The sequence below is a fragment of the Neopsephotus bourkii genome, unplaced genomic scaffold, assembly GCF_033783945.1.
Source record: "Neopsephotus bourkii isolate Nb327-2 ecotype Australia unplaced genomic scaffold, CSIRO-AGI_Nbou_v1 NB_1433, whole genome shotgun sequence".
NCBI lineage: Eukaryota > Metazoa > Chordata > Aves > Psittaciformes > Psittacidae > Neopsephotus > Neopsephotus bourkii.
This window is the reverse complement of record NW_026901910.1, coordinates 1932850-1960834: the sequence shown is the minus strand read 5'-3', so window position 1 is coordinate 1960834 and position 27985 is coordinate 1932850. Positions and strand designations below refer to the sequence as shown.

Below are 27985 nucleotides of genomic sequence, written 5' to 3'. Positions count from 1 at the left end.
TTTTAGACACTGATCTCCAGCTCTGTGTCAATAGTTCCAGGTGACACATGCAATGCAGGTAAAAGCTTGCTGACTGTTGACATAATGATGTCTTGTTGACATAAGAAAGGAAATAAAGCCTTCAAAAACAACAGAGAAGGACTATTCAAAGGTTGATTGTGCATTTTCTGGTTATGAGGAACATTTTCTCTCCCCACCTCCTTTGTCCCCCCCAAAAGGGAGGGGGACTTAAAGGAAAGTAGTTTGGGTCACATCTCAACAGAGTTGGCACGGCACTACTGAAACATTGGCATTTCACGAGTCCCTGCCAGCTGAAGCTGTGCCAGCCTATATAAACACATGTTTACACAAAAGTGAGGATCACCTCATTCTTACAAAAGCCACGAATAACTCCAGAAGTAACCCACAGTTACAGAGAACATTAAAGGTTCATATTTTCAGCTTCTTTTCCAATTGCACAGAGTATTTGATCAAAAAGATTTGCTTGCCAACTGACTGGTGACTTTTCTATGGTGCCACTTAAGAGCATTTGTTTGGTGATAACAAGCCTTTGTTATTAGCAATTTATCCAAAGCCACAGATAGGAAGAGATAAACTGTGCAAATAAAGGGGTATCACACGCTGCCAGTACTGCTAAAGCTATAAAAGCTACTGTTCCCCTGAAAGAGTCCTCAAAAACTGAGGGGTTAACTGTGAACTAAGATACTGCTCAAATCGATGAAATTCATGCCAGCACAGAAGTCTTAACATTCAGGCCACCTTTGAGCCTTAAAAAGGGATTTTCTTTACACACAGGCCAGGAACTGCTTGGCTTGACAGGGAAAGGTGCTTTATATGCATGGAGAAGCAGCAGCCTCCAACTGTCTCGTGGATCCAGGCCAAAGACAATATGAACGTTGTTCACTGTTGATTGTGGTTGGCCTCAGAGCAGGCCTCTAATGCATGAGCTTTGGGAAGCTGAACACAGATGTGCCTGTAGAGAGAACAAATCCTTCCTGGGTCGGTCATGGGTTCTTCCGTCTGCAAATCTCATCTGTCAACTCTGAGTAACAGGCTGCCAGGGCGATGCTTTGAATGAAGCCACATCCATTCGTCCCCACGCTGATATTTTCCATCAAGCCCAGGAGATGGTGATGTTTACAGACTACAAGTCACTGATGGTGTTGCTCTGTATTAAACATCCAACAGCAGGCAGATACAAAAATGAACAGGTAAGCCACCCTAGTAAACAGCTCATGTATTTTTTTCACTTGCTGCAAAAGGATTTCTGCCATCTCACAGACATTTCTCAATGGCAAAAAAGCTTTTTACATTTTCCCTAGTGCATCACATGCCACATGCTAGTCACAATCTTACAGTCTTATTACTAGCGAGTTCAAGAAATGGATAATTTCATTGATCATTTTGTCTTGACACACCGCACTAACTCACTGATGCAGTTGTCATTCAATTCAGGGCTTGCTGTAACATCCCTTCAAAGTAATAAAGCACATGCTTTTGCTGGCCTATGCCCAGATACATGCAAATTTATGCAAACACATGCAAATACAGCTCTGCTTTTTATTGTCAGTGGATGTTGGCAGGTTTGTAAATATGATGTAGTGAGAAGCAATAGCAAAACAGCAGAGATGAGGTCTGTGAAAGCTGAGATCTCTGCATTTCTTAAGAACTTTTGTTCAAGTCTGCTAAACAGTTGTTTAAACAGTCCAGGTCTGGGAGTCTGACAAGTGCTTTAGAAAACCCTCATTTGAGTTAGTCAGTGGGGGATAAAGGAAGTTACAGCAGTGATTTCAGACATCTGCCCTTCATCTTGTTGTTTAGTCCTGTTAGAAATAATAACTTGTGCAACACTGAGAAATCAGTGAACTCTAATTCAGAGTGTGTACTGAAGACGAGACACCCTCTGTGAAGGGGATTGTCAAAACATGGCTTTCTCTTCCATCAGGCATCTACCTTCAGTCATATTGACTCAGCGGACAGTGTTGCCAGTTGATTGCACAGCAATTCACAAATCATTTCACAGAAAGGATAAGAAGAATCTATTAAAACGCCCCCTTAGATAATAATGGGAATAGAAAAGCACTTACCACATTGCACTCTGACCCTGCTGTGTTCATGTACACACAGCTCAAAGATTTTCTACCCTGTCCATATCTAAAAGCTGATGAAGACCCAAAGGAAGCCTTGGTCTCCTATACAGGCATTAGTTCAGGTGAGGTTTCAGCTCCTCACCCTGAAGTGCTTCCAGAGCTGCTATTTGCCATCAGAGCTGGAAACTTGCATTGGATCAGATGACTCAAAGAGGAACCCCTTCACTGGGAAGCACTCAGGAGCCACACAAAACCGTACTGCTGAGAACCTGTCCTGCTGAGAACCTTCCCCATGTAGTTGCACTTACAAGCATCTCTCTTCTTAAGTGCTGTGGCAATGGACAGCTGCTTCAGCTTTCTTCCACAAAGTGCTAAGAAATGGGGTAGTAGCAGCTTGCAGAAACCCTCTCTTAGAGCTCTTGAGTTCAAATGTCCATTCACTCAAGTAAAATACAGCCATGGATGACTCCTCAAGCTGACATGACCTCTTCTGTCCAGTCTTTTCCTCCCCCTCAGGTTCCAGCATTCCCAGGCTAGCAGGCACAGTGAAGGTAATTGCACATCAAAAAGGCTTCAACATTTCAACCAGTACCTCTGTTACAGAACCTAACAGAGGCACAGGTTGAGCATGTCCGAGAGCAGTATTTCTCAACCTTTTCTAACCAAATTACTGTCTTGTGTTCCTTCACCACTATGGGTTTCAGTTACCACCAAATCAAGTACAGGTTGCTTATTTATGTAACAGCCATTTGTTTTGCTTGCCTCTTTGTTTGCAAGCAATGCTTGAGGCTTATTAGCAATCTGTTAACAAAATAAAGTTTTCAGACATTTGAAAGCTCATCTTCTGATATGTTACTCATGGTTCATAGGTTGAGAAACACTGTCATCCCACCCTGATTTAAAGACGCTAGGAGCAGGGATGTTCGGATTTTCCTAAGAGTGCAATCAGCAAGCTGAGGTTGAAGCCATTCCAGAAGCTGCAGGCAACCTAGGATCTGGCACTTTGGTGACAGGAAATGAATGCAGATGCAACTTTCCCTTTCTTCAGCAAATGCCTAACCTGCCAAAAAAATGGAAAGTTCATAGTGTACCTTCTGAAACTGCATGCAGACACCCCAGTGCATGCATATATGTACTTACATAAGTTTATACGTGTGACTAAATACACATATAAGCACATCAGAGACTGCAATGAGCTCCAGGAGCCTTTTCATACCTGTAGGCATGAAATCCAATCATACCTTGAGCTTTGCTACCACTGTGGAAGAAATACCCATTGACACCTCCCCTGATGTATTTGGACTGCCAGCTAATGCCTGCTTTGTGCACCTCCATTACAGAGTTACTGCAGTGGGGATCCCCCAAACCTACACCATGCAAGGTCAGACCCATCTCATGAGTTGCCCTCGCTGTTCCCCTAGTAAGGACAAACAGCTGTGGAGTGCACAGATGTGTTTGGAAGCAGCAGCAGCAATGTGGATTATGTACCTGATCTCCAGCTTTTCCAGAAGGAGCCATGTGGATTGGCTGATCGTTGTCTAGATTTCGGATGCTTGGGTCTGCCCCGTGGTCAAGGAGCAACTGGACAATTTCTTTCTGGTTCTTGTCATGAGGCAATGCGGCTGCCATGTGCAGAGCTGTGTTGCCATGGGCCTAATGTAAGAGAAGAGAAAGAAAAACAAGGGGAGAAAAAAAGCTGTGCCACCTACTCAGAATTGTCCTAGGAAAGAAGACTTGTGAGATGAGAGGTGAAGAAGCCTCACATTACTTACTGGGAAGTGAGAGTGTCCCTGCTCTGTCTCTCCCATGTACAGCAGCTCGTGCAGGTGATTTGTGGATTTAGATTTTTGCCTCTCATAGATCACTACAAACTGGGGGCCTTTGATGCTTTGGCTACAGCTAACAAATAGACCTGTATCATGCATATTTATCCAGGAGAAACAATAGGAACTATTTCACTGGGAAGCATTTCAGCCAGTCAATGTGACACAAACCACATTATGCAGTGTTACCCATTCCACATGTGCTATGCAAGGATTTAAAACAGCGGACCCATTTGTGCTTCACACAGCTCCACTACTCCTTTTTACAATCGTTTGCAAGTGCCAGAAAGTTGCAAAGAGATCTTGACACAAGTGAAAGCCAGTCCCAGTAGTGTATAGGTTATACACAGGGCTCAGACTGATCTCTTGGATACAAAGCATCTTTGACTGAGCAAGTCCTCCCATCCCACCAAACTCATGGCATTAAAAAGTGCTGCTTTGAAAGGTACCAGGCCATCCTGGTAATGCAGCAGCCCATGTCCCTCAGTGACTTTGGACATGGCCCAAACAGGGATGTAGGTGGCTTGGCTCTGCAGCAGGCGAAATAAATCATGCTGGGCTCCAAACCTTCTCCTGGCTCCTGACAGTCACTGAGTTTTCAGGAACAGGATTTGCACAGAAACGAAGGACAAAATTTGTCGTGCAGCCACAAGAGGGCGCAGGACGGAGGATGCAGCGATTTGAGGCAGAGAAACTGTGGCATCACCAGACCGTGTAGAAATCTGTGCCCCTGCCTAGTCAGGTATGACTGGTAACGGTTTTAAATGAGAAAGACCTAATAAGTAAATGCATAAGGCAAGGTATTTTTAGTCGGCAAGAAGTCTCATTTAGGCAGCTGTATACTTTTTTCCTCTCAGAAACAATCATGTACTTGTCATGAACATGGAATGGTTGGGCACCAATTGCAATGTGTATTGCTATTCCGATTGTTAAAGGAATACATATGATTTTCAGGTCCTACTTACCACTGAGACATAAGGAAAACTGAAGCACAAAACAAAATAGAAAAATCTTAGCAGTCGTTCTCAAACAAGGCATTTGTTTTTTACAAGCCCCGAACAAGCAGAGCCTTGTCAATTTTATCATCCCATAGAGTTAAGGGATGGTTACAAGTTCTTTATAGGCCTTCTTGTTAAAATGGAAACATCTACACTTGTTTGCTGTGCCTTTGTGGGAGGAGTACTTGATAACTTCCAAATCCAGGCACGGGGCTAAGAAAACAAGGCAGTTTGGCAATGTCTTGACTTTTATAAGGCTTGTGCGAGACAATGGTCCAGAGCATCAGTATACGGGCTCTAGGAATCTTTCACGGTAAAAATACCTCAAAGGCCTCAATGCTTTTCTTGTGAAATCCGCAAGGAAATGGATTTGGAATGAAACACCACATCAAGCAGTAAGTGAACCCAGGGGAACCAGAACATGACCACCAGCATCCCTGTTTTCTTGTCATCTTCATATTTGGAAGAGCTAAAAAGCCAGGATGGGCATCAGACAACCTCGCCATCATATTTCTCACAGACAGCTCACCAACAAGACTGAAGACTTTAAGTGATCTTATCACAGTAGGAAGCTCTCACAGGATTGTGATCAGAAGACAACAGCAGACTCCCGTGGACAAGCTAGCACCTGCCTAATAGTTCTTAAAAGATACAGAAAGATTGTAGTGAAAAGACAGCATAAGGGTCTTCACTATACAGAAAAAAAGAAACCCAGTGTTATTACCCACAAACACAGAGAAAACATGTTTCTACCAATCCAGCAGAGATCTGTAAGGGAAAAAATTGTGAAGCTGCCCAGTACCTGCTTCCCAAGTGAGCAACTGAGTTGACAGAAAACATTAAATCCCTCTCTGATGGATACAAGCATATGGATGCTCTATGGAGTACAAGCAAGGCTAAGAGACTGAAGCTGTTGAAATGAAAAGCTAATGCTCTGACCCTCTCAAAACAGGGATCCTTAGCCCTCTCCTCCCCTCAGTCCTTTCCTCCTACAGAAGCACCCAGAATCATGCACTTATTCCTGCTGAGAGGGGACAGCTAGTTAAGAGGCGAAGCTCAGGCAGATTGTACAGAGCTATGTCTCGGCTAAGGCACAGGAATGTCAGGATTTTTGCTTAGGAGGATGGGTGAAGCTGATACATCTGCAAGATAGTGATACTGCTTGGTATCTGCTCAGAGGTGAAGTATGGGGCAGCAAGGGGATGGGTGACAAGAGCAGCACTGGGAAGGCTTTTAGCTTACTTTATACAACCTGGGAATGGCTGGGCCTCCAGAAACCCTGCACTGAGGAACCAATGTTAGTAAAACTTCAGCTCAATAAGCAGCATTGAAAACAAGGTCTCAAGCCCTACAGTTAGATCTACTTGCTACAGCGCTTAGGCTTCTGCATACTTGGCAAAGATGCTCTCTTGTTTCCAAGAGCTGGTTTCCCCATGCTTCACCTGCATGGCAATGTCAGCCACTGTTTCACTGCCCCTAGCATGTGTCTGTCTTTTGTTAGTGCTCCTGGCAGCTGTTAGGGCTTGGCGGGCCCTGTGAATGTTTTGGCTCTCCAGGCTCAAACTTGCAGGCAGCCATCATAATAACCAGTTTGCGTCCAGGCACAAGCAGAGCCAGAAGACTTAACGAATAACATTTAAGGCAGAAAGAGCCACCATGTCCCTTAACTGAAATAGGAGCTTTGTCCTTCCTGTGAATGGCATGCTTGACAGGAGAGATTACTTGTTACATGGCTGCCCTAAACTGCTGTCATTCAGTATTACGTTGCTGCCAACACCAAACCATTGCATCACTGCAGATCTGTTTTCTCAATCTTCAGCCTAATGCGATAAAGTTCAACCAAGAGCAACCACTTCCCACATTTTTCCTTTTCCCTGGTTATCTCACTCTTTCACTGTTAGCTTCTGCCTCCTGGAAGACGGATCTGCACACAACTCTCAGTTCAAGCAAGGTGCTGTTTTCCAGGTGAAACGTTTCTCTACTGGAAAATGCAGTTTCAGGTTAAAAAAAGAAATATAAAAAAAAATCTCAGATTCAGAAACTGCTGCTCTTTCCCTCCAGAAAAAAAACATCTGTGGAAAGAGAACAACAGATCTCCTAATGCCTCTGTCAGCATCAGCCTTGCATCGCAGCACAGCTCTCGCACTGCGCTCAGCATCTCCTCTGCCCGTTGATGTGCACACAAATCCTGTCCACACACAGCCTGACTCACCTTGTTGTTGACAAAGTCCTTGGATTTGAAAGCATTCAACTCCAAGAAGTATCTGAGCAGTGAGAGGTTCCCATCCTGCACTGTATAATGAAGAACTGTCTTGTTGCTTTTGACATCCTATATAAAACCAGAAAACAACAACGAAAAGTTCTGCAGAGCAACCTGAAGATACTACATAAATCAGAGAAAAGCCCAGGCAAGCTCTGCAGCTCACATGGAGCACCTTCTTCCCTTCAGTGGCCCTCAAACTGTCCAGTTTCTGCTTCAAGCTGCAATAAAGGAACTCCAAAAGGCAGCAACTAACTCTGCAACCAGTCACTTTTAAGTGGAACAGGCTTGGTTGTGCAGTCAGCAGTTTATTCCTACTCCAGTTCTATAGTCTGAGCATAACACAAGTGTCAGGCATGACAAGGGGGAGCTCCCACAGAAATAAACAGCATATAATTGAGCTGATTCCTTACCCTGCTGTAGATGGAGGCTCCTGTTTGCACTAGGAGCTGGATACAGGACTCCAGCTCTTCACTCTGGTGCTGAAGCATTTTCTGCTGTTCCTCAGGCAACATGGGGCAAGCCTGTTCTCGGAGCAGGGAATTGTGGGCCAGAACAGCACAGTGGAGTGGAGTGTGCCCTGGAAAATAAAGTATGGGAGACGATAAGAACGATCCCAACGACACTATTGATGTACAGACAGGAAGAGAACGCTGGGTGGGAAAGGTATGCATCTCTGCGCATCTGCTGCTAAAGTACAAGCCCTTCTCCGGTTTAAAAAGCACATGTTGGCTGTATAGACACTTTCTGGGGCTCTTCATAGTGTGCTCAGTTCCAATTGTGCATTGAATCACTGCTGAATCATCAGCACCATTGATTTCTGTGGTACTTGAGCACACAGCAAAACCTTACCCAGTCAGTTTCTGAGGCTACTCTGGTCTCCTAGCACACCACCAACTACAACTGAGCATCAGTCAACAAAATAGGTGGTGTTTATTTTTATTTAATACTATCATAAAATATTTGTACAAAGGTTTTTACCTTCAAAATCCTTCATTTCTAAATCAAGAGGGAAACCTATTGACAGTATAACCTAGAAGCAAGAGAGAATTGGAAAATTTTAGTTCAGCAGAATATTGTCCAAGCCAAAACCAGTCAAAACAAACAAAATCCAAAAACAAAAAGTCAGACAACTAACATTTATCTACAAACTAAGTCCTTATTTGACACTAGATTTCAGTGCTTTGAATCTGTTTCCTAACAGGAACATTCAGGGTTACACAAGATGCTCATGGTCCCTAGTTTCCTAAACCCCACTTAAGCATAACATCCCATTAAATTCTCAGTTCAGAACAATAAAATCATTATCCCAGCTCACATGTGCTAGCCTCCTTGCTTCCACCCTATATTAAGCAAAGGCACCAATAACACCAATTCATATTTATTCTGAGTCATCCTTGACATGGATAAATGAAAAACTCTCCTTGACATGTACAGCCAATCTTTTAGATAAGGGAGTTCACTGATTTTGGAAATTACCAGACTGAATGTATTTACTTTTTCTTTTTAATGTGCAGCAGGTGAGCAGAAGTGTGACAGGTTAAAACCACAGCTTGCTGCAATGGCTGCAGCAATGATGATGCAAACCCTATAAATGCCATGAAATAGTGGTCTAATGGTGAGCATTGGCTGGATTTAGGAGAGTAGAATTTTTAACTCTTTAACTTAAGAAAATAATAGCTTAGATGTGAGACAGCCAAGCAGCTCCTTGTATATGTTATTAGAGATAATGCATGTTTTAGTCTTGATTAAGTAAAGTTGTTCACGTTATAGCATCTTGGCTGAGAAGTTTTGCAGTGCAGTGACTCACCCAGAACCTTGCGGAGTCAAACAAGGCACAGGACATAGTCTTTCTACTGAAAGATTACCCAGAATGGTTAGGGCTTGTGCTCCCTTTTCATAACAATAATATAGTATATACAGATCAAATATTGACAAGTAGTTCTGAGCTGCTTGATGATTAGAGATTAGATGCTTAATCCACTAGGAAAAACCCCAATTAAATAAACAAACAAACCATAAAGCATTCCATGGCTTTGACCACACCGAGGAGCAAGCCTCTGTGCATTTTCTTTTGTACTCCTTACATGAGTAAGGAAAAAAGCCACAGACAAAGCACAAACCACCACAGGGCACTCTGGGAGCTTTGGTTGGAATCATCTGGATGTAAAGCCCTTTCCCCACTGTATGAAACACCTGCTTTCTGAGGAAGTCCCAATATTATACATTAACTGCCTGCTCATGACTTAACCCAGGGCGTGCAGGAGGCAGAGCTAATGAGTACTGAAGATGGACTGCCAACTTGCCAAGTACCCCCTGGCACTTCCCCTCGCACATCCTCAGAGGACCCATGAGCAGATGCAGACCTATGATCTGCAGAATTTATATGCCCCCCCCCCCCCAGATACACTAAAGCCATTTCCTCTGTAACAGGAAGCTGATTTAGCTGCAAGTCTTGAAACAGGAATAACCTGGGAAGTCGATTCCTAGCACCATGGAAAAGGAGACTTTGGTCAGCCTTTATTGCTTACTGCTATCTTGCTTTCTGAGGAAATTATTGAAAGACATCAATATTGATACTTTATTGTAGGTTCATATTGCTAGCAATTAAAGCATAAAACCTTTTCCTACCTGAAGAACTTGGGCATAGCCATATGTTGCAGCAAGATGTAAAGCTGACTGCCCTTTGTTGTCTACAGCATTGACATCCGCTCCTGCCTGGATTAAATCATAGACAATAGCTGGCTGCCTGGCAGTGACAGCCACCAGTAGAGGAGTCTGGAAAAAGTAGCACAGTAGATAAAATGTGAGTCTAGAGGCAGATGCTATCAGAAAACAAGGAAAAGGGAAGGCCAGTCTGGGCTGAATGTTATCTAGAAACGCAACAACTGCGGTGCATGAACCAAAGACAAATTTTGAATCCCACACATTAGGACCCACGGTGTCATGAGATGAGGGGTATTTTCCAGGTCTCTAGAGTGTTCTTTGGCCATAATATGGATGACAACCCAAGTTTAGCATTTTTGAAACACCATTTAAAGGCACTGAAGCCAGTATTATCAGTGCCCAAGGCTTCCTTTGCAGTAACACAGAGACTGATAGATTTTTCAGAGCATCAATTGCTCTCAGTCATGCAAAGCCCATGCCCACCCCAAACACGGCTGTTTGCAGGAGAAAGTGTTCCATATTACCTTTCCTCTGTGTTCCTTGACATCAAGTCTTCGCAGCAATTTCATGCGCTCTGCAGCTGCCAATGTATACGCCCTCATACCTTTAGCTGCATAAATATGTAGAATTCTAAGATAGTAAATAAAGACACCGATCACTGCTTGGTCATGAACCACTCTGGGAGCAAAGAGTTTTTCAGAGTAGCATAGCTACTTTGGGGGTTTTATACCCAGTGTTCCACAAAACCATACTATAAGCCCCAAAGGTCTTGATCTTGACAGCACCTGTTCCCATGCAAAATGCTTCCTACCTCAAAATAACTGCAGTGTTCAAGAGCCCTCAGCACTCCTGAGCTTTGTCATGCTGTCTCCTTTCCACTTCAGCACTTTCTTTCAGCTGAGATTTGCTGTTGTGTTGGGAGGTAACCACATCCTCCACAAAGCCTAGTGTTGGGGCCCAGCATACCATATTCTACATATGTATGTATTGCTTGTTGGGGTGGTACAGCCTTGTATGCATTAGTGATAATTTACCATCTAGGGTAGCAAACAGCCTCTTCTAAATGGTGTATTTGTAAACAGCCTGTTAAGCTCCACTTCTTTATCAAAAGTACTGGAAAGAGGGACTCTTTCCTTATCATGTGCATAGGATAAGGAGTTGTTATTACACATGGCAGTTAATGGGCTTGCTGCTGACATGGCCCTTAGTGATGGGAAACACACTTCACTGCTTCACTTTGATTGTCTGGCTCTGTGGCTGAAGCTGGAGAGAATTACACATAGCCACTTAACACTTCCATTCCCCCAGATCCTAATTGTGTGAACAGGCACTTCCCATCCTACAGGCAGTTGTGCCAATCCCTGGGTTTCTTTCACTCCAGCAACATTTGGTACACTTCATTCAGAAAGTGGTGGGGCAGTTGCTCCTTTCCTCAGGCTGTTTTGGACTCCAGAGTCACACCTTGCAATTTCAGGAAGTAGATATGCAACTTCATGGCTAGTCTGATTTTCAGTCAAGCTGACCATTAGCTGTGGCTGCCCACCCAAACATCCCCAGATATGCTAAGAGAGGATAATAGTGATTGAAATAACATCTGTACTGAAGGAATGCTTCTGTGAGTAAAGAACACTTGAGTAAAGGGCACCTCCAGGCCATGTTTGGATCACGGATCTCCTACTTCATCTGCCTTAATGTGCAAAATTAACAGAAAGTCTAACAGCTAATCAGTGGTTCTAGCCTCTACATCTGCTATTGAGCCTAACTGATTGCTAAGCCAGTTCTGGGTTACCCTTTTAGATAGGAAATAAAACACTCTAGGCATATGAAAGTTACTGTAGATCTTTATTGAAAAAGATTTTGTCTCTCTAACCAGAACAACCCAGAAAGAAATTCTGAAACAGTTCATCATTGTTTTATATTGACACATAGAATTTACATACATTGGAGTGAAAGAAATTTAAAAGCAATGTTAGCAACCACAGGCTTGATTCACAACTGCATTACCCCAGTTTTACCTACTGAATGTGTTTGCACTTATAAAACTGGAGTAAGCAGTGGTGAACTAAGCTCCTTCTAATTAATTTCTTTGCTGGGTTTTTCTGCAAATGTAAGCCACTAATTTCAATGCACCTGAACTACTGCTATTTTCAAACAACTTTATGATCACTTACATGACCTACTGATTGTATCTTCCAAATTTGCCAATATTAAATAACAAAATACGCTTTCAAAGTCCTCAAGACTTTCAACCTGAGCTTGCAAACCTCACTCAGGCATAAAGTATAAGGTCACTTGACATACAGCCTGGGTGGCAACAGGAGTGCTGGACACCAGGTAATAAAGAATGAAATAAGTTATTTTGCAGTTAGTCTTGCAAATAATAAAATCACCTGAGAATGCTGGGCTTTAGAAAGCAGAAAAACCCAGAGAAATTGTGTTCACCATCAAAGAGACCCTTGTTTATTAAGAAAACAATAAAGAGAGTTAGAAAAGGATATCTCCTGCAAATATATTTGCCTGTGGCATGGCACTCCTGAACACCAGCAATAATATTTACAGTTGCAATAGAGGACAAAGTAAAGCTACTCATCTTGCAGGAAAGAAAATCAGAAAGCTATGAAGAAAATGTGTGTACCTGTGGGCCTGTGATATTACAGGACAGAGAAACGTTCCATAGCAGGAAGGCACAAGAGAAGTTACTAAGGTTCTCTGGCTCAGCATGACATCACTGACTTCGCACTAAATGCTACAGAACGAGTTACACCTTTGTGTGAACTCAAGTGTTTCATCTAGGCTTACTGCTCTGTAAATAGGGATGTCTGACTGCACTGATGTTTAGTTCAGCTGTATTGACTTTCTGTCTTTAAACTAATGCACCTACCAGCACCAGTAGAACAAAACTACATTTTATATTTTTCTATTTTCCAAAGGAACAGTTCAATTTAGGAAAGAAAAATGTCAACTTAGACCCCAAAAATATTTTTCAGTGGCCCAGATCAGGTAGAGGTTCCTCCACAGACAGGAAGGCACACACACATAAGGCGTTTACACTGAGCTCTGAGAAGCAGTCCTACTGAATTAGGTCTTGTTGGTATTTAGAGGTAAGCGTACCTTCAACAAATGCTACAGTTGGCCATGGCTACACTATTCTACTTCCATTTGAGACCATGCCATATGTGTGAGGATGAAAGTGACCTTGTGCTGATGCTGGGCACAAGAATTATACAGTACCAAAAGCCTGCCTGGGAGAGGTAGCAGGAACTGTAACAGCAGAGAAATCTTGTGCTAAGCCTCAGGACAAAGCAAGTTTCACACAACACACAAGTCATGGTGTGCTAAAGGTGGATTCCAAAATCACAAGTAAACTTCCCCCCCCCAAGCCTGCTTTTCCTCTGTACTCAAAATTCACTGTGGTGCCAGGTGGAGTATTGAGTAGGTGAGGATCAGGCCCCAGATGCACAACTTAAAGCCCTTCAACAGAGAGAGCATGGTTTAAAACATACGTATCATTGTCTTCATCTTCTAGAAGTAGCTTCTCAATGGGCAGTGTGCTGATGACTCGTCTGGCATCCTCCAGCTCCTGCGGGGCTGGTTCAGGAATGGAGATGGGCAAGGGCACAAACTGTGGCCCAGAAAGTGTGGAAGAAGCTGTCTGGTACTGCAAAGTGGAGGCTGGCAGTGCAGAGAGGGGCTGAGCCCATGGGAAGTATGTGAGAGGCGGCTGCTGATCCGTCACCTCAAGCTGAGGCACTACAGCGGGGGTGGTACTTCGAGGCTGTTAAAATGGAAGAGAAATAAAACAAAATAGACCCATTGGCAATGAGGAGTAGAGGGAGGACCCAAACCCAGAAACTAAGGATGCTTGGTCTCGCTTTTAACATCCCTTTTCCTGTCTCTCTGGGTGAAGTGCTATATTGAGTGTGAGTTTTCCCACGCTGGCTCCCATGAGAGCAGTGGCTTGTGGGTGTCCCAGGTGCTTGCTGCCAGTAGCTCGCAGTCATGTCAAGTTACCTCTAGCTTTCTGTTCCCACTCCCACCCTCACTGTAAGCCCATGGGACAGTTACACCCAGTGCTGAAAACTGCATACTTTGACAGTCTCTCTCCCAGGTTGAACGCATGCCTGTAGCTTTGCTGCCACAAGGCTGAAGGCAGCTTATTCTGGCTTCTGCAATAGTCTATCCTGACCAGCCCCTGTCAGCCAAGGCAGAGCCATATTTGAAATGATAGCAAAGGCACAGGACACTGGCATTTACCTTGGCTAATTTGGTGTCAGCTGCAACCACTGAACTGAAACACTGAAAGGAAAATAAGCTGCTTGAGTTCTACTGAAACAGAATTTTCTGTCCTTATCCTCTAAGGAAGAGAAAATCATCTTGGGTCAGATTTTGTCCACCCTGAAACCAAATATTCTGCTATGTTGATGTGCTGTTTTGGCCTTGTCTGGAATTAAATAATGATACTGCTTGACACACTGGATACTGCTCAGGACTGTGCCCTAATCCTTGTTCAGACAACAGCATTTATTGACTATAATGTGCATCCACCCAGTGAATCACTTTAATTCTGCTTCCTCAGCTATTCCAAATCCAAGCAGAAGGATAACTCAAGTTGGAAGCGATGACAAGAGTGAATGTAATATTCCCTATTATTATCCTTGAGCTACAAAGTACTCTCCTACTGTAAATAACTGTTAACAGACTTGAACAAACTCAGGGCAATGATAGTCCTGCTACTGACTTGATGAGAGATGACTCATTTCCCAGGACAACAGCAAAGAACAGTGTAGTGTATTAATAACATGGAAAGTCTGGAGGAGTTCAAAGGGCTGGGGAAACAGCAGTGAAGTATGCCCAATTTCATTGCAACCACAACTTTTTCTCCTGTTCAAACCACACTCCTGTCCACAGTGCAGACAGAGCCACTGCTAGAACAACTACGTAGCATGGATGCAAATACACACAACATTATAGTAATTAAATAAATTAACTGGTTACATGTGGCAGTCCCCATGGCTCTCACTAGAAGGTGGGGAACTGCTGTCATTTGTACCTAGGTATTTTAGACTTACTGAAAAATTGGTGATCAACGGTTGAGAAGTGTAAGTCAGAACAGATGAAGGTCCAACCAGCGTGTAACTGGGACACATAGGCTGAACATACATATCTGCTGTGTACGGGCAGCCAACTGCTTCGTGAGGCACATAATCAGGGTAAGTGGTCCATTGAGTTAAAGGCTGTAAGGATGAGGGAGAGGGCTGGGAAATCCAGCCAGAACAGAGTGGTCCTTCATCTGTGACAGGCAATGCGGAGGCAGCAACATCCATATCAGTGCAAGGCTGGCCTAAAAAAAACAGGAGAGGATTAAAACCCGGTTTAGCATAGCCTTCCCTGCAGCAGGGCTGACAAACACTTATAAAGTCAGGGAAACATTACCCATTGGTGAATAGGAAGGAAGAGGCTGGTGGGGCAAAACAACCTAGGAGAGAGAAAAAAATGTTCAGAGATTAAGACCATAAACATTAATTCAATCCCCTCTGAGAAGCACTGAGTGACAAAGCATATTAGCTATTACCAGACGATTATCAGCTACTACTTCAGTGTCAGTGCCTGAATACCTCCCTCTATAGAATTTAAACCTTGTGTTGCAGAGGGAATTCCTCTTCAGAGAGGGGGCAGTCAACCTCCTTCCTCCTGATAGACAGATAGAGGCAGGCTGAAACTAAGAAACAGCCAAGGATGGCTCTGGCTTGCCTCTTTTCGTGCTCTTGAACAAGCTGCTTCTAAGCCACTTTCTGTTCTAGGAGTTAGATCCTGCCAAGTGCAAAACACTTTCAGTTTTCCATTAGGTCAATGCTGATCAAAGGTGTTTGGCACCCTAAAGGCACTCCACCTAAAGATACATTTAATAGTATCTCCAGGTAACATGAGGATGCACTGCCTTCAAAATGCTTTAGAGAAGCAAAAATTTCTTTCATTGCCAAAGTATTGCCAGCTCATGGCAGACCTGGTCAATCACTGAGTGTCTGAGAAAGAGCTTTCTGCTTGTGTTTCTTTTTTCTCCTACCGTTGTAGCTGCCGTTGCACTGGCATTATGAACATTTCCCCGTTTCCTTTTCAAAAGCTCCTTCACCGGCTCTTTGACACGGACACCTTGGTAGGGGCGAGGTTGTGGCTGCTGTTCTGGAGCAGAAGCTGAGAACAAAAATACAAATGGAGGTGACTTTTATTATCCTTTCCTGCCATTCCCAGAGGCACTACTCGTCTGTGGGCTGCACTAGTCAAGCTGGCTGGAGTCTGGGTTCATAAACATCTTATTCCTTAACTAATGGTGTCTTTTGGCCCATACATGACATCAGGCAGCATAGGCATTCTCTCTGCCATTGCTGCTTGGATGCTGTGATCACATATATGGATCATGAGGACGACCTAACCCGAAATAAGTAGGCTTGCAGTTCCCTCCAGTCACTAATCTGCAGTGCAGTGATTTATATCCATGAGAAGGACAAATCAGGCTGAGCATATCCAACAGGTGTATAATACAGATGGGTTAGTAGATATCAAGCCTATGACATATGTAATTCCTGGCAGGTAGACAAAAAAAAAAATTAGATAATCAAGAGAAATACATTATATTCTGTACTAGACACAACCTGTCAATACAAACTCAATTAGAAAAACATCCTTATTTGGGAAGCCATGTAACTCATCACTAGACACAACCTGTCAATACAAACCCAATTAGAAAAACATCCTTATTTGGGAAGCCATGTAACTCATCACTAGTTTGACAGGCATACCTCATAGCTTTGAGAACAGGCAGTTACATTTAAATACCATCCTGGACCAGAGTCATGTTTCTGTTCCATAGCTTTGCTCCTCGCCTAGCCAGGGAGTTTATAACTTGGTGAGCTGGGATGTGACACAGCTTCACAAACAATTATATTAACACATCTCAGAGCTTACACCCATAGACTATGATCTGTTTTAAAAAGTAAAGCTTACGACCAGTTAAGCAGGCCTATCATGAAGCCCTGCAACAAGTGAAAATAGAGGAAACACAGTTCTTTATGAGCCAGTATTATCAACCCATATTTTACATTAAGTATTTGGAGGCAATTGACAGCAGAAGGAAACCATAGAATACGAAAGCTGGGGAGGCCCAATTTTTGTAACGCCACTGATAACACTAGTAGCTACCTACCCCTTTTTACTGCACTTTAATTTGTAAATATTCCAATTGATAAGATTCCATTTCTCAAGATCACCACTGGCCTTCGGTTTCATGAAGTACAGGTGGATAACCAGCTCAAATCTTGAAATATTATTCCACTTAGGAAGCATTTATTCAGATCTACATTCTGTGCTTCACATCACAGAACAAGATGAATCATTTTACTTATGTTCATCTCTCACAGTTACATGTGCTTGTATGCACACTGAGATGTTTCTCTAACAGCTTTCTGGGGAGTGAAAAACTGAGACTAAATACAGACATTTTAAGTCAACATCAGTATCTTGATTGGCCATTATAAATACTTTTGGTACCAGACAGCACTGTATTTGTGTGTTGAACTTTTGCCTTTGTTACATTTTATGCATATTGGGAAAATACTCTGTTTTAAAGTAGCAACTGAAGATAAGATGATTTGATTTTTCAGCTTTTGCCTGATCCACATTTGCTTTCTGTGGACATTCTTTGTGGGACTTAAATTGGATTACTTGCATTCTCATGAATCCTGTGGCTTTGGAAATGCAGTTAAAGAGAATCAAGGTCACTTTTATTCTGCATACAAGCATCCATGAGGGCTTTTAATACAGTTGACATTTTGCTTTTTAAATTTAATTTGTATTAATTTATCTGAGTGCAAACAATAGACAGTGCTAAAAAGTGCCATGGTATGAGGTGCACTGAGAATGCTGAGAAGGAGCTAATACTAGACAGGAGGTCTGAAATAAACATGATCACTAAAGTGCTTTATTCATTTTATAAGAGATACATTTACATTTAGAAATTATTTATTTGTACTTTACATTTCAGGGTCAGACGTTGCTGCTGCTCTTTATGCTGTGTGAAACATCAACTTTGCCAAAGCAAATATGAGCTCTGCTATAGACGGCATGAGAAGCAGAACTGTACCTCTTGGGTAGTATCTTATCCCTGAGTCATCACACCAATCTGAAAGGGCCTCCTTGCAGAATTAGGGTGGGGAAGGATAGTAGTTTCTGGCTCCATGTTTGGGGGAAGGGAAAGAAGAAATTTACTGTAAAAGCTGACAAATATACCTATTGAGGGTTTCCGGTGTAAGCAGAGTAACCCCCAAAAAAGAGAAAAAAGAAAAAAACCCCAAAGTCTGCAGAACATATTTCAGTTCCCTCAAGCTGACCTACAGAAATAAAAATAATGCTAGCACAGCTGCTTTTCCACTCTTCAAGTGTACACCAGGTCTGAGCATTACAGACAAACCACAGCAAAAGTGATTTTGTCTTCAGGGTACAATTCCTCACAAAGCAAAAGAAATACGATCATTTAAAAGCAATTTGAGAAAGAAAGACAATTAAAATATCCTCGGTAAAGGAAGTACCTGGAGTTAGTAGTCGCCAACTCCTTATACCAAGGTTGTCTTAATAAGCTATGAAGCCTAGTTTGGTCCAAGTTTCAATTATATGTTTATTTAAATAATGACCTGCAAATGCACCATGGTCTGCATGCCCAAATTCCATTGAAACAAATGAAAGCAACAGGAATACCTGGGCTCCAGTGCTCAAGTACCTGCTATGTTCTGGCTTGTCTCATGCAATTCAAGCACTGTAAACCAGCCATATGCTGTTTCTTAATAGGCACTGGATCTTGATTTGCAACTGAAGTTTGAGCAGTATGAAGCGTCAGAAGTCAAGGAAAAAAGGAAGGAATCTAATCCAGCCAATACGAAACTTTGTCATAGTTTCTACCTGTAAATACATTCTGGATCACTGCAATATTTTTATCAGGTTGCCTTACACATTTATGGTGTGTGTATAGGCTCAGGCTCCTTTCATCAATGTTATCACTTGTGTATTTGTAGAATGTCGACAAAAGCCCAGCACAAACCTTGAAGACCATTGAGTAATCTTTCAAAGCAGCTGGATAACACAACAGCTAATGAAAAGGTACCAGATGCAGCCCCACCAGCTCTAAGTATCAAGTGACAAGAAGAAATCCTATAAAGTTTGATCCCAGACTGCTCTGCAATTCAGCCTGAAAACATCCAGACTACACAGACAAGCTCGAAGGTTGGTAGTTTTAGTGGACCCTGGATGAAGATTTGACAACTCTATTAGTTCTATTGTTAAGGTCAGCACACTCATCTCTCTGCATTGATTATCCCTTTGCCAACTGGTTTGCACCTAGGTAAAAACTATTTTTCCTGCTGAATCCAAGTTGTGCTGAATTTGGCAGGCAGAGCCAATGGCGATCCTGCTGTCTCTTTTGGGGAGCAGCTCCAACCCAGCTCATGGGCTGACAAGAGCTTCAGGAACATACTTCACAAGACCCCTTGGCCAAGGTGAGCAAAATGCTAAGCAGTCCAGTGTGCTGGGTGATAATCCTATAAACCCCGGCCTACAGTTTTCTGTGCTGTGGAGAACCTGAGAGCTGTCCAGAGATTCTCGTGCAACAGTCATCACTATCCCTTTTTTCCATTATATTTTTCATCCTCAGACTTTCTGTCAGTACAGTATCTATATGCAGATACAGTCTTTTTAGATATACTTTCTTTTTAATAACATCCATGAAATGCTGGCCTGAGTAAAAGCATACTTTTACTCAGACAGGGAAAGCATACCAAGGCATTGCAAAGCAATTAAACCAGGCAACTTCAAAATGCGTCTTCCTCTACCTTTTTATTTAACCATTGCTGAAGTTGGAAGGAAGGGTAATGGCAAAACAGCTGTTGGAAGAGTGCAAGTGTTGAAGCGTGACAAGTTTCAGATCACTAAACTTCATGTTAGCACCACTGGCCTTCACACACACATGAACTGCAGATCAGTTGAAACCTTCATCCTTTCAAACAAGTCAGAATCATTTCCCATCAGTCAATTTTCGGTTTGAAATACACTGCTAATCTTTAAGGGTTTGCAGGACTACCTGCCTGCAGCAGCAAATGACACACTTGTCACTGTGTCAGAAGATTTACTGTTTCTTTGCTCACACACTGACATGTGATAAGCTTATCAATTGATCAGTATTTTTCTCTTTTCTTCTTTCACCTCCAGTATAATAAAAAATGGAAAGAAAACACAATCAAAAAGCTTTTCTTATTTGCAGTAACACCAAAAAGCAAGCAGCAACTCTTGAATAGCAAGAAAAAGTTAGATTTCAATGAACAAACTCGTGAGTTTCTGGCTTGGATCCTGAACACCAAGTTACATTAGGCAGCTGCTGACATTTTTATCATACACAGTGAACTCTGGCTAATAAAAGGGAAAAGTGGCTTAGCATTGTATACACGACTTGGATGATTAGCCTCTGATCAAACCTACAATACAATAAGACATCAATGCTCACTTAAAATATTTCAGCATGCTTGTCTGCATTTTATATTGCCTTCAGATACGGAGTCCTCCAACAATATACTTATGTATTTTTTAAGTGTTAAAGCTAGTTATGTTATTTTAGGTCTGTTACTGCTTTGGAAATTAATTGTGTGATCAGATGATCAGTTCCAACATCAGAACTGAGACTGCTGCTTTTGTGAAAAGGATAACATTGGGTAGTACATCATAGATCACAGTGGAAAAGTGTTTTTTATATAATGCAGCTCTTAAGAGCTAGGCAGGCAACCCTTTGTACGAGAACTATTTAATCAGCTGCCCTTGTATTTACATCCAGCCTACCTAACCATTCATAGTAGTTGATCAGCAAGGAAAGTCAAGGAAATCTAAGTCCAATCCTTAGCTCTGCCAGGATCCCTGTACAAAGTTGAGGGAAGGGTCACCCAGTTTGGTAGATCTCCAAAGATATTTGGCTGCCCAAGGAAAAGTGCTTTGATAGAACTGTCAAAGGGACTTTTCAGTGCTTCTAGAAATCCCTGCACAGGAACATCTGCAGTCCTTAGGCAGTTAGATTCCCCTTGAAACCTCAGAACTTTAAAAATCTATACAACCAAGAGGAAAAAACCCACTGTTCTTATTCCTTTTGGCTTTCTTGTGTTTATACTGTCCTTATGATAACAACTTGCCAGTTCCCAAAGGAGTGTTTAGTTGGTGATGGAAAGGTAATCCAACTGCAGCCATTCCCATGGCAACAGGCAGAAGGTGGGTGCTTTGACTGTAATCACAACACCAATACCTGTTTATGCAAGGCAGTAAGTAGAGTAATATTTGTTCAGGTCCCTGTGCTCCCTTCAAGCATTGCCATCCAGCTGGGAGGCTTAAAGTGCACTGCAGAATGAAGGTCAGAGGGACCAGAATCTCTGGTCATCATCTCATGAACAGAGACTAGTTGCTTAAATCAGTTATAAAATGGATAGACCCTGGAGGATGCTGAGCACTAGGGGTGAAGAACCTGAATTACTCTCTATCAATTTACTCTCTGGAATCCTGGACAGTTAAATGAATTTCAGTGCTTGCTTTCCCTACCTTGGACTTACCACGAAGCAGAGACAAAGAAAGATGGCTGTTTTTTCACTCTTAACATATTGAAGGAAACTGTGTACGTAGCCAGCAAATAAGGACAGGGCTTCACACTGTGAAGTGACCCATCTGAAGCTCATGCCCTTAGAAAAAAAATCAGTTATTTCTACCAAGACCCACCTTAGTGAGTTGTGATGAGCATAAAAGGGCCTGGTGGCTAGTCAGTACCAGTTCCCTTGTAGCTGCCCTAAAGTGACTAATACAGACCCGAATCACACATTTTCAGACTGGCCTTCATAATGCCATGCTGTGCTCAGACACAAAATCACGTATGGGTACAGCATTGCCAAATAAAACATGAAACAACTCAGAAAATGTTTATCCATATCCCATTAGGCTATTGCTTGCTTCATTATCTTATCAATAGCTTTGCCATCTGAAATGATGTGTTTCAAGGCCCCGGGTTTGCATGTTATGGCCCATTCTGCAAATGAGCACGCAGCTCTTTTTGTGCATCTGACACATTCCAAATCTCCTTTGAAGTGTTACCATTATTTTCTGTAGACAACCCTGACAAGGAAAATTGGACAGGAGCGGATTATTGTCTGTTCTGTTTGTCGCACTATGGGTGGGTATTTCAATGAGGATTTAGTTAAATGCAAAGCACTAAACAAACATCTGCAGAGAATCTGCCCTACAATAAACAAGAGAACTCTGAGCATGAGTGAAAGAGCCGAGTGGATGGTTCATTGCTCAGCACAAGGAAATAAACTCAGTAGATTTCTGAGCATAATTAAATCAATAGACTAAACATTTCACTTACTTACTCAGTATAGCATTTGTCTGGGTCTTTCTATTCTCTCTCATAGCACTGGAGCTACCAAAGTCAGTAGTTTATTTCAGAATTATGCCAAGTATCTTTATTTTGATAAAGATACATTTGACCACTTGCAGATTGGCAAACAAAATGTTAACTTTCTATTTATCCACCTGGGTAACAGGGGAGATCGGAAGACAAATGGAAAACAAGATAAAAGACTGACTAGCAATCTCTGCTGCTTTGATTATTCTATCACACACACCCTGCCAACACACACACACAGAAGCAAGCAAAGAGTTTCTAAGGGCCAAATAAGACCTGGATGCACCGGCCATGTAGCAGTGAGGGCTACAATATCTGTTTCGGATAAAGAGAGCCCCTATTACAAAAGGGAAGCTGAGATAGAAAGTATCTTAACCATAAGTCTCACCCGCATGTCCTAATTCCTCCCAGCCCATAATACTCTTTCCATTTTAGTAATAGAAGTTTTCCATTTAATTGCTTATGTGGTCATCTGTAGAGCCTGACACCTGCTTTGTAAAGCATGGAAGGGCTCAACTTTCATACTATCCATCTTTCCTAGTGGGGTTTTACCAAAATTAAAACTCAAGGGGCAGTATATTGCAGTTTCACCTCTCAGTCTCATTACCTGATACTTTCGGAAAGGCTGTACAGAGCCCCACATCTGTTGTGGGCAGAAAAACCTCTATGCACTCAAAAAGCATTGGGGAAGAGGTTTTCAAAGGTGCAAATTCATGTGTCTCAGTTGCACGGGAATCCAAGCACACCTCGCCAAAAGCATCATCTAAAGGTGAAACTCTTGCAGAATTCCAGCCTCTCATAACAGAAGCCAGTTGCATGAAAGGTACACTCATTTTGCTTTCACAGTACAACATGAGGTAACTATCTGCACAGAGACGTGTAAAAGGAAAGTAGCTGGTGCTGTCCATTAGAGACTCTCCACCCCTGAAGGGTTACCTGCCTGCAGAGCAAGCCTGTTTCCATTCAGCAGAATCCTGCCAAAACCTGGGAAGCCCCAGCCAGTCACTTCGCTCCTGCAGTGGGAGGGGATGCTTTCAGGCTGAGACACTCACTGGGGTTTTGCTGAGCGGAAGCTCTGGGCCCCACTCCTGCAAAGCAGCGCACTGTGCCGTGACCCTGAGGGGATCATTTCCAGTGCACAGGGCCAGCCATGCGAGACTCCCTGGAGGACAAGAGCCTCTGACCACAGCAGCTGAGGGCAGGGTCTGTTAGTTTTCCTTCTGTTCCTGTAGGGCTTTCTACAGAAGCATCCCCTGAAGAAGCAGGAAACTGCCCTTCAGAAGGTGCCCATGAGAAATTCCTCCTGCTGAGGTCACACCTATTTAAATGAGTTCTTGTGTCACTCTTGGGCTTTCCGTTTGGAAGAGGTTTTTTGTTCTGTGGTGGTTTTTTGTTGTTGCCGAGTTTTACTTTTTTATAGCTAGGAAAAACATACAGAAATTATAGCATCCCTTTTAAACCCTCCTATTTTACTTAAAGCCACTTCTAATCCAAGTCAAGGCATCCTGATGGAGCTGGTGGCCAGGGCTTCTGTCTACTCTCCTTTCACACAGGTACAGATAGAACAAAAAATTCTGCCTCTGTTTTCAAGCTGACACTTGCACTTAACTGGAATTACAAATGCAGCTTCAGCCAGGGAACCAATCCTGCAGCAGTAAGGCAGGACTGCCTTAGCATCCAGAGTGTCCCTTGCTTCCCCTGGCAACATAATGGTACATAACCTACTAATATGCCTATATTCCTCAGTTATCCTGCTATTTAAGCATATAAAGTTGGACTTAATAATTGTCCTGGTTTTCTAATCCACTGTCCTCCAGAAACCAGGTCTATAGTGTGATAATTGCATAGAAGCCCTAGGAAATAAAATGCCTGATTCCAGTTGACTTCCACTAGCATTTCAGTTCGTGCCTCTGTCTTCTTTCTGGCTCAGTTATTGCCACATCCCTGCTGTCTCTAACAGATCCTAAGCGGAATAAAGTTATTTTACACGTGCTTGAGTACACAGCCCTGTGCTTATCTAGCCTGGTTACCGCATAATATAGCAACTTAGACCACAGGGTGAGAAATGTCAAACCCTGACATCCTTTCCTGGGAGTGCATGGCTGTGTCAACCTAGGCCTCCTGTACCTGACTGTCTGGAAGCACAGTACCACAGCTGTGCAAAACAAAACTGTTGCTCTTGCCAGGATTAGAGCCATCTTTTTCTATACTGAATATGGGATAATTGTCCCGTACTTGGGTAAAAGCTTCACCCACCCCTCGGAAGCTCCCCACAGACTTACTGTTTAACTATCTATCCAGGATGCCCTTTTGCCAGAATACCCAAGTAACTTCTTTTTGTTTTAATTATACAGAAACTCGCTGCATGGCAGAAGAGATCTCCTCCTGTTTCCTAAGTAAGGAACAGAGCAGAGCCTTTATGCTTTCCCATAAGCCTAAGGGGCTCATGCAGGCACAAACCAAGTTCTCTGGTCACCCATATTGCATCCGAATCAATTTATACATTAAAGCAAGCCAATGACTCACATGTGGGCACTGGAACATCCATGTGGTCACAGGTGGTTTGGACCAGATGGTGTAGGAAATGTAAGGCCACAGCTGGTCTCACTAACAGGAAATATAGGTGCACCAGAGACACTTAAAGGTCTTGACACTTGACACTAAAAGGAGACTCGCAGAGATGGGAGAGCCACCTATAGAAATTCTGCCTCAGCCCTTTGTGTCTTAGCAAATATAATGGCAGGCTGCTCCAGTAACCAGCCCAGGAGTAAGAGAGAAGACTGGACATTTCACTGTCTGCTTCATCTGGCCAGTGTGAAAAGGATTTCCTCAGAAACAGAAGTCAAATCAAGGCAGTTATACTGTGTCTCATCCAGGCTTTCCAAAGAGCCAGAAAGCACTGCTATAACAGGAGATTCCAGTTTTGAGAAGCTCAGGGAGTACGGAGAGACAGGCAGGTATTGGCCAGTAGTTGTCTTGCCTAGAAACTATCAACAGGGAATGGCTGACATTAAGATACAGGTTTTGATCTCTTCTCAGGAAGGCTTGTAATTTCTGCTACTTTTGAAAGCGCTGCATGTGTCAAAGAAAAAATGCAAAGAAGTTTAGTTAAATCCATTTACCAATTTTGTCCTACCTAAAACATCAGGTTGTTGTTATTGCTTTGTCATTGCAGAAAATAAACCCCAAACAAACCATTAATGGACTTCTGAGATGGAAGATTAGATTCAAATCTTGAGCCTAATCAACCTCCAGTATGTTCCACATCATATACCTACAGATTCTGAAAACAGCACAAGATAAAATGGAGAAACAAGGTGTGTTGCCATAGTGCTTCTAGACAAATTGAAACAGGACTGAATAAGCAGTCAGCTTTTCTTGCTACAGCACATTACAGTCTACAATATAATTTCGCAAATACACATTTGAGCTTCCAGAGTGTTCAACTGAGAAAAAGGCAGGAGAAACGGGTAACAGAGAAAACAGACTTCACCATTAATAAGCTCAGAAAGGTGTATGTGTAGTAAAATGACCTCTGAACAACTTAGGAACTATTATATAAAGAAGATTAATGTTAGTAGCATATCATATAAGTGCCTGGCAAATGTTTAAGAAATTAGCTTCTTCCATTTAGGTATATTTATTTATTTATAGGTTAATGTAAGAGCATAGGTTAACATAACAGAAAAGGACAGTAACACAGTTGCAAAAATGAACATCATCTACAGAGCCATACAGTGAGACTTAATAACTTGTAAGCAGCAAACACCTACCTGTATTATGATCAGTAAGCTATTCAAGCAAAGGTGGGCCAAGAGGAGTGAAATTATCTTGAAAACAAGAAAACTGATTTCCTGTAAAGTCATAACTGTTTTGCCCTCAACTGCTTTGTTCCTTATCTTTTTATTAGTTGAAAAAAGTACATATCAAAAAAGGCACAGATATAAGATTTCTCACAGGTTTCACTTTTAAAAAGGAAAATTTTCTGGTATGTAACCACTGTAACCTTTGATATCATACCTGCATCCTGTTATTGTTTTTATGAATCATAGTCTTCCACTTGATTCATAGTGATGAATGCCAACAAAGCAGCAATGCCGCCCTGTGTTAATATCCCTTCTGGAAAATTAGCATCATGCCTTATCATTTGCCTCTCGAGACATGCCTCTCTTCATGAGTATTATCTCCCATGCTATGTTAATGCTCATTTATTCATTACAATCTTCAGATATTACCACAGTTACGAAAAAACAAATCGGAGGTCACTTACATTTTTGCCAGTGCATATTCTGTGTCAGGATGGAGTCTTTTTTTCTCTCTTTGATGAAGATGGGTGGCTTTTTAATACCTAACGTGTGCTTTGACTCCTTTACGGGGATGTGATAACTGACTGTCAGGATGTTTCTTTGAGCTTTTTTAAAGCCCCATGTTCCCGCTGAACCCTGTGATGTCATCACATCTTCCAACCACAACCACTTCTATAGTTTCCCTTGCTCTATGTTGTTCTTCGTGATGCTAAGCAGTTCCAATAGCAGTGAACTCTGGAAGGTATTATGCACAAAGAAGGCACTTGATATTACCAAAATGTATTTGAACAACCAACCCTGGAATCTGCCACTCATGGGGATTTTCCCATAGGTCTGCAAGATTAGGCCAAAAGGCTGTACAGCAGAAAAATCACAAGAGTCTTTTAGTAAGATTTTGACCTTCTGTGGCACTAAGGATGGTCTTGTTTCACATAAGACAGCATTCTGCTGTTCCAGATAGCACAACTATTGTCTCCATACACTTCAGCAAGACTGAACTAGCCCACCTGCCCCTTTAAATGTGCAACACTTTTAAAATACAAAACTGGAGTGTTTGCTCCTGCCTTATGAGAATCTGAACTCCCTGGGGCCACTAAGTTTGAACTTATGAGGAAACACCTGTAAACACTTCAAGCCTCATTAAACGAGGGTGTCTGTCATTTTAAAAAGAAGCCTTTTTCTGGTTTGTTTTGTATCAAAATACAACACTTCCTACTAAATAAGAGGCGACCCTTCCAAAATAGCTTGCAAAGCCAAAGAAAGCCTAGGAGAGGCTTGCCACAGGGGTTCAAGAATGTTCTTCGCATTAATAATAGCACTATGATATCTTACCTCTTCATACCATTGCATGAACCTCTTAAATCTCTTAACATTCTTTCCTCTAAAAATGAGACCATGATGAATTTTCACAAGTAACCCCTAGTCAGGAGCTTCATTCCCAGAGAACTATCTGTTGGAAGCTGCACAGTGAGCTTAGGATTCTGGCATTCCTACCTTCCTCTCCTGTTTTCAATCACTGAATTGCCACAGCTCCAAGGTTTGCTCTCACGAATTTCTATCATATAAAGCATGAGGCAGAATCTGGTCAGTTATTCGGCGAGGAGATTATTGAAAGTATTTCATCCTTTCAGGGATTCCAAACACCTCTCAGGAGTAGGTCCAATTTGTCAACCATTTTGCAACATACCATTAGGGTTGCATTTAATGGAAAACCTCAGATTAGTCAAATGAAGATGAATGCTTAATTGTATTCCCTCAAAGATTTGTCCAGAAACCACGAAGAAGCAAACCCCAAAGCATACAGAGTGGAAAGATATAAGGAATGTGTACCTCCACATTGTTGCCCTCCAAAATAGCAGCTACCCCTTA

At 42.4% G+C, this 27985-nt stretch overlaps 2 protein-coding genes across 2 annotated transcripts in view; both read right to left on the bottom strand.

Moving 5' to 3' along the window:
* Nucleotides 1-1222: 1222 nt before the first annotated feature.
* On the bottom strand, nucleotides 1223-11131 carry NFKBID (NFKB inhibitor delta). Its single transcript, XM_061368391.1, has 7 exons — nucleotides 10363-11131; nucleotides 9803-9949; nucleotides 8153-8204; nucleotides 7585-7751; nucleotides 7124-7240; nucleotides 3579-3743; nucleotides 1223-3150 (listed from the first exon to the last, which is right to left on the bottom strand). Exons 1-7 carry the CDS (start codon nucleotides 10438-10440, stop codon nucleotides 3079-3081), a joined length of 798 nt encoding a protein of 265 aa, XP_061224375.1. The 5' UTR covers nucleotides 10441-11131; the 3' UTR covers nucleotides 1223-3078.
* A 532-nt stretch (nucleotides 11132-11663) lies between these two features.
* The window catches only part of POU2AF1 (POU class 2 homeobox associating factor 1), a 63556-nt gene continuing 47234 nt past the window's right edge, over nucleotides 11664-27985 (bottom strand). The window contains exons 4-8 of the mRNA XM_061368389.1: nucleotides 26581-26851; nucleotides 15903-16030; nucleotides 15272-15314; nucleotides 14908-15179; nucleotides 11664-13613 (exon numbers count right to left, since the gene is read on the bottom strand). Coding sequence (XP_061224373.1) covers nucleotides 13302-13613; nucleotides 14908-15179; nucleotides 15272-15314; nucleotides 15903-16030; nucleotides 26581-26764 — 939 coding nt within the window. The 5' untranslated portion in view covers nucleotides 26765-26851 and the 3' untranslated portion in view covers nucleotides 11664-13301. The remainder of the gene's footprint in view (nucleotides 13614-14907; nucleotides 15180-15271; nucleotides 15315-15902; nucleotides 16031-26580; nucleotides 26852-27985) is intronic.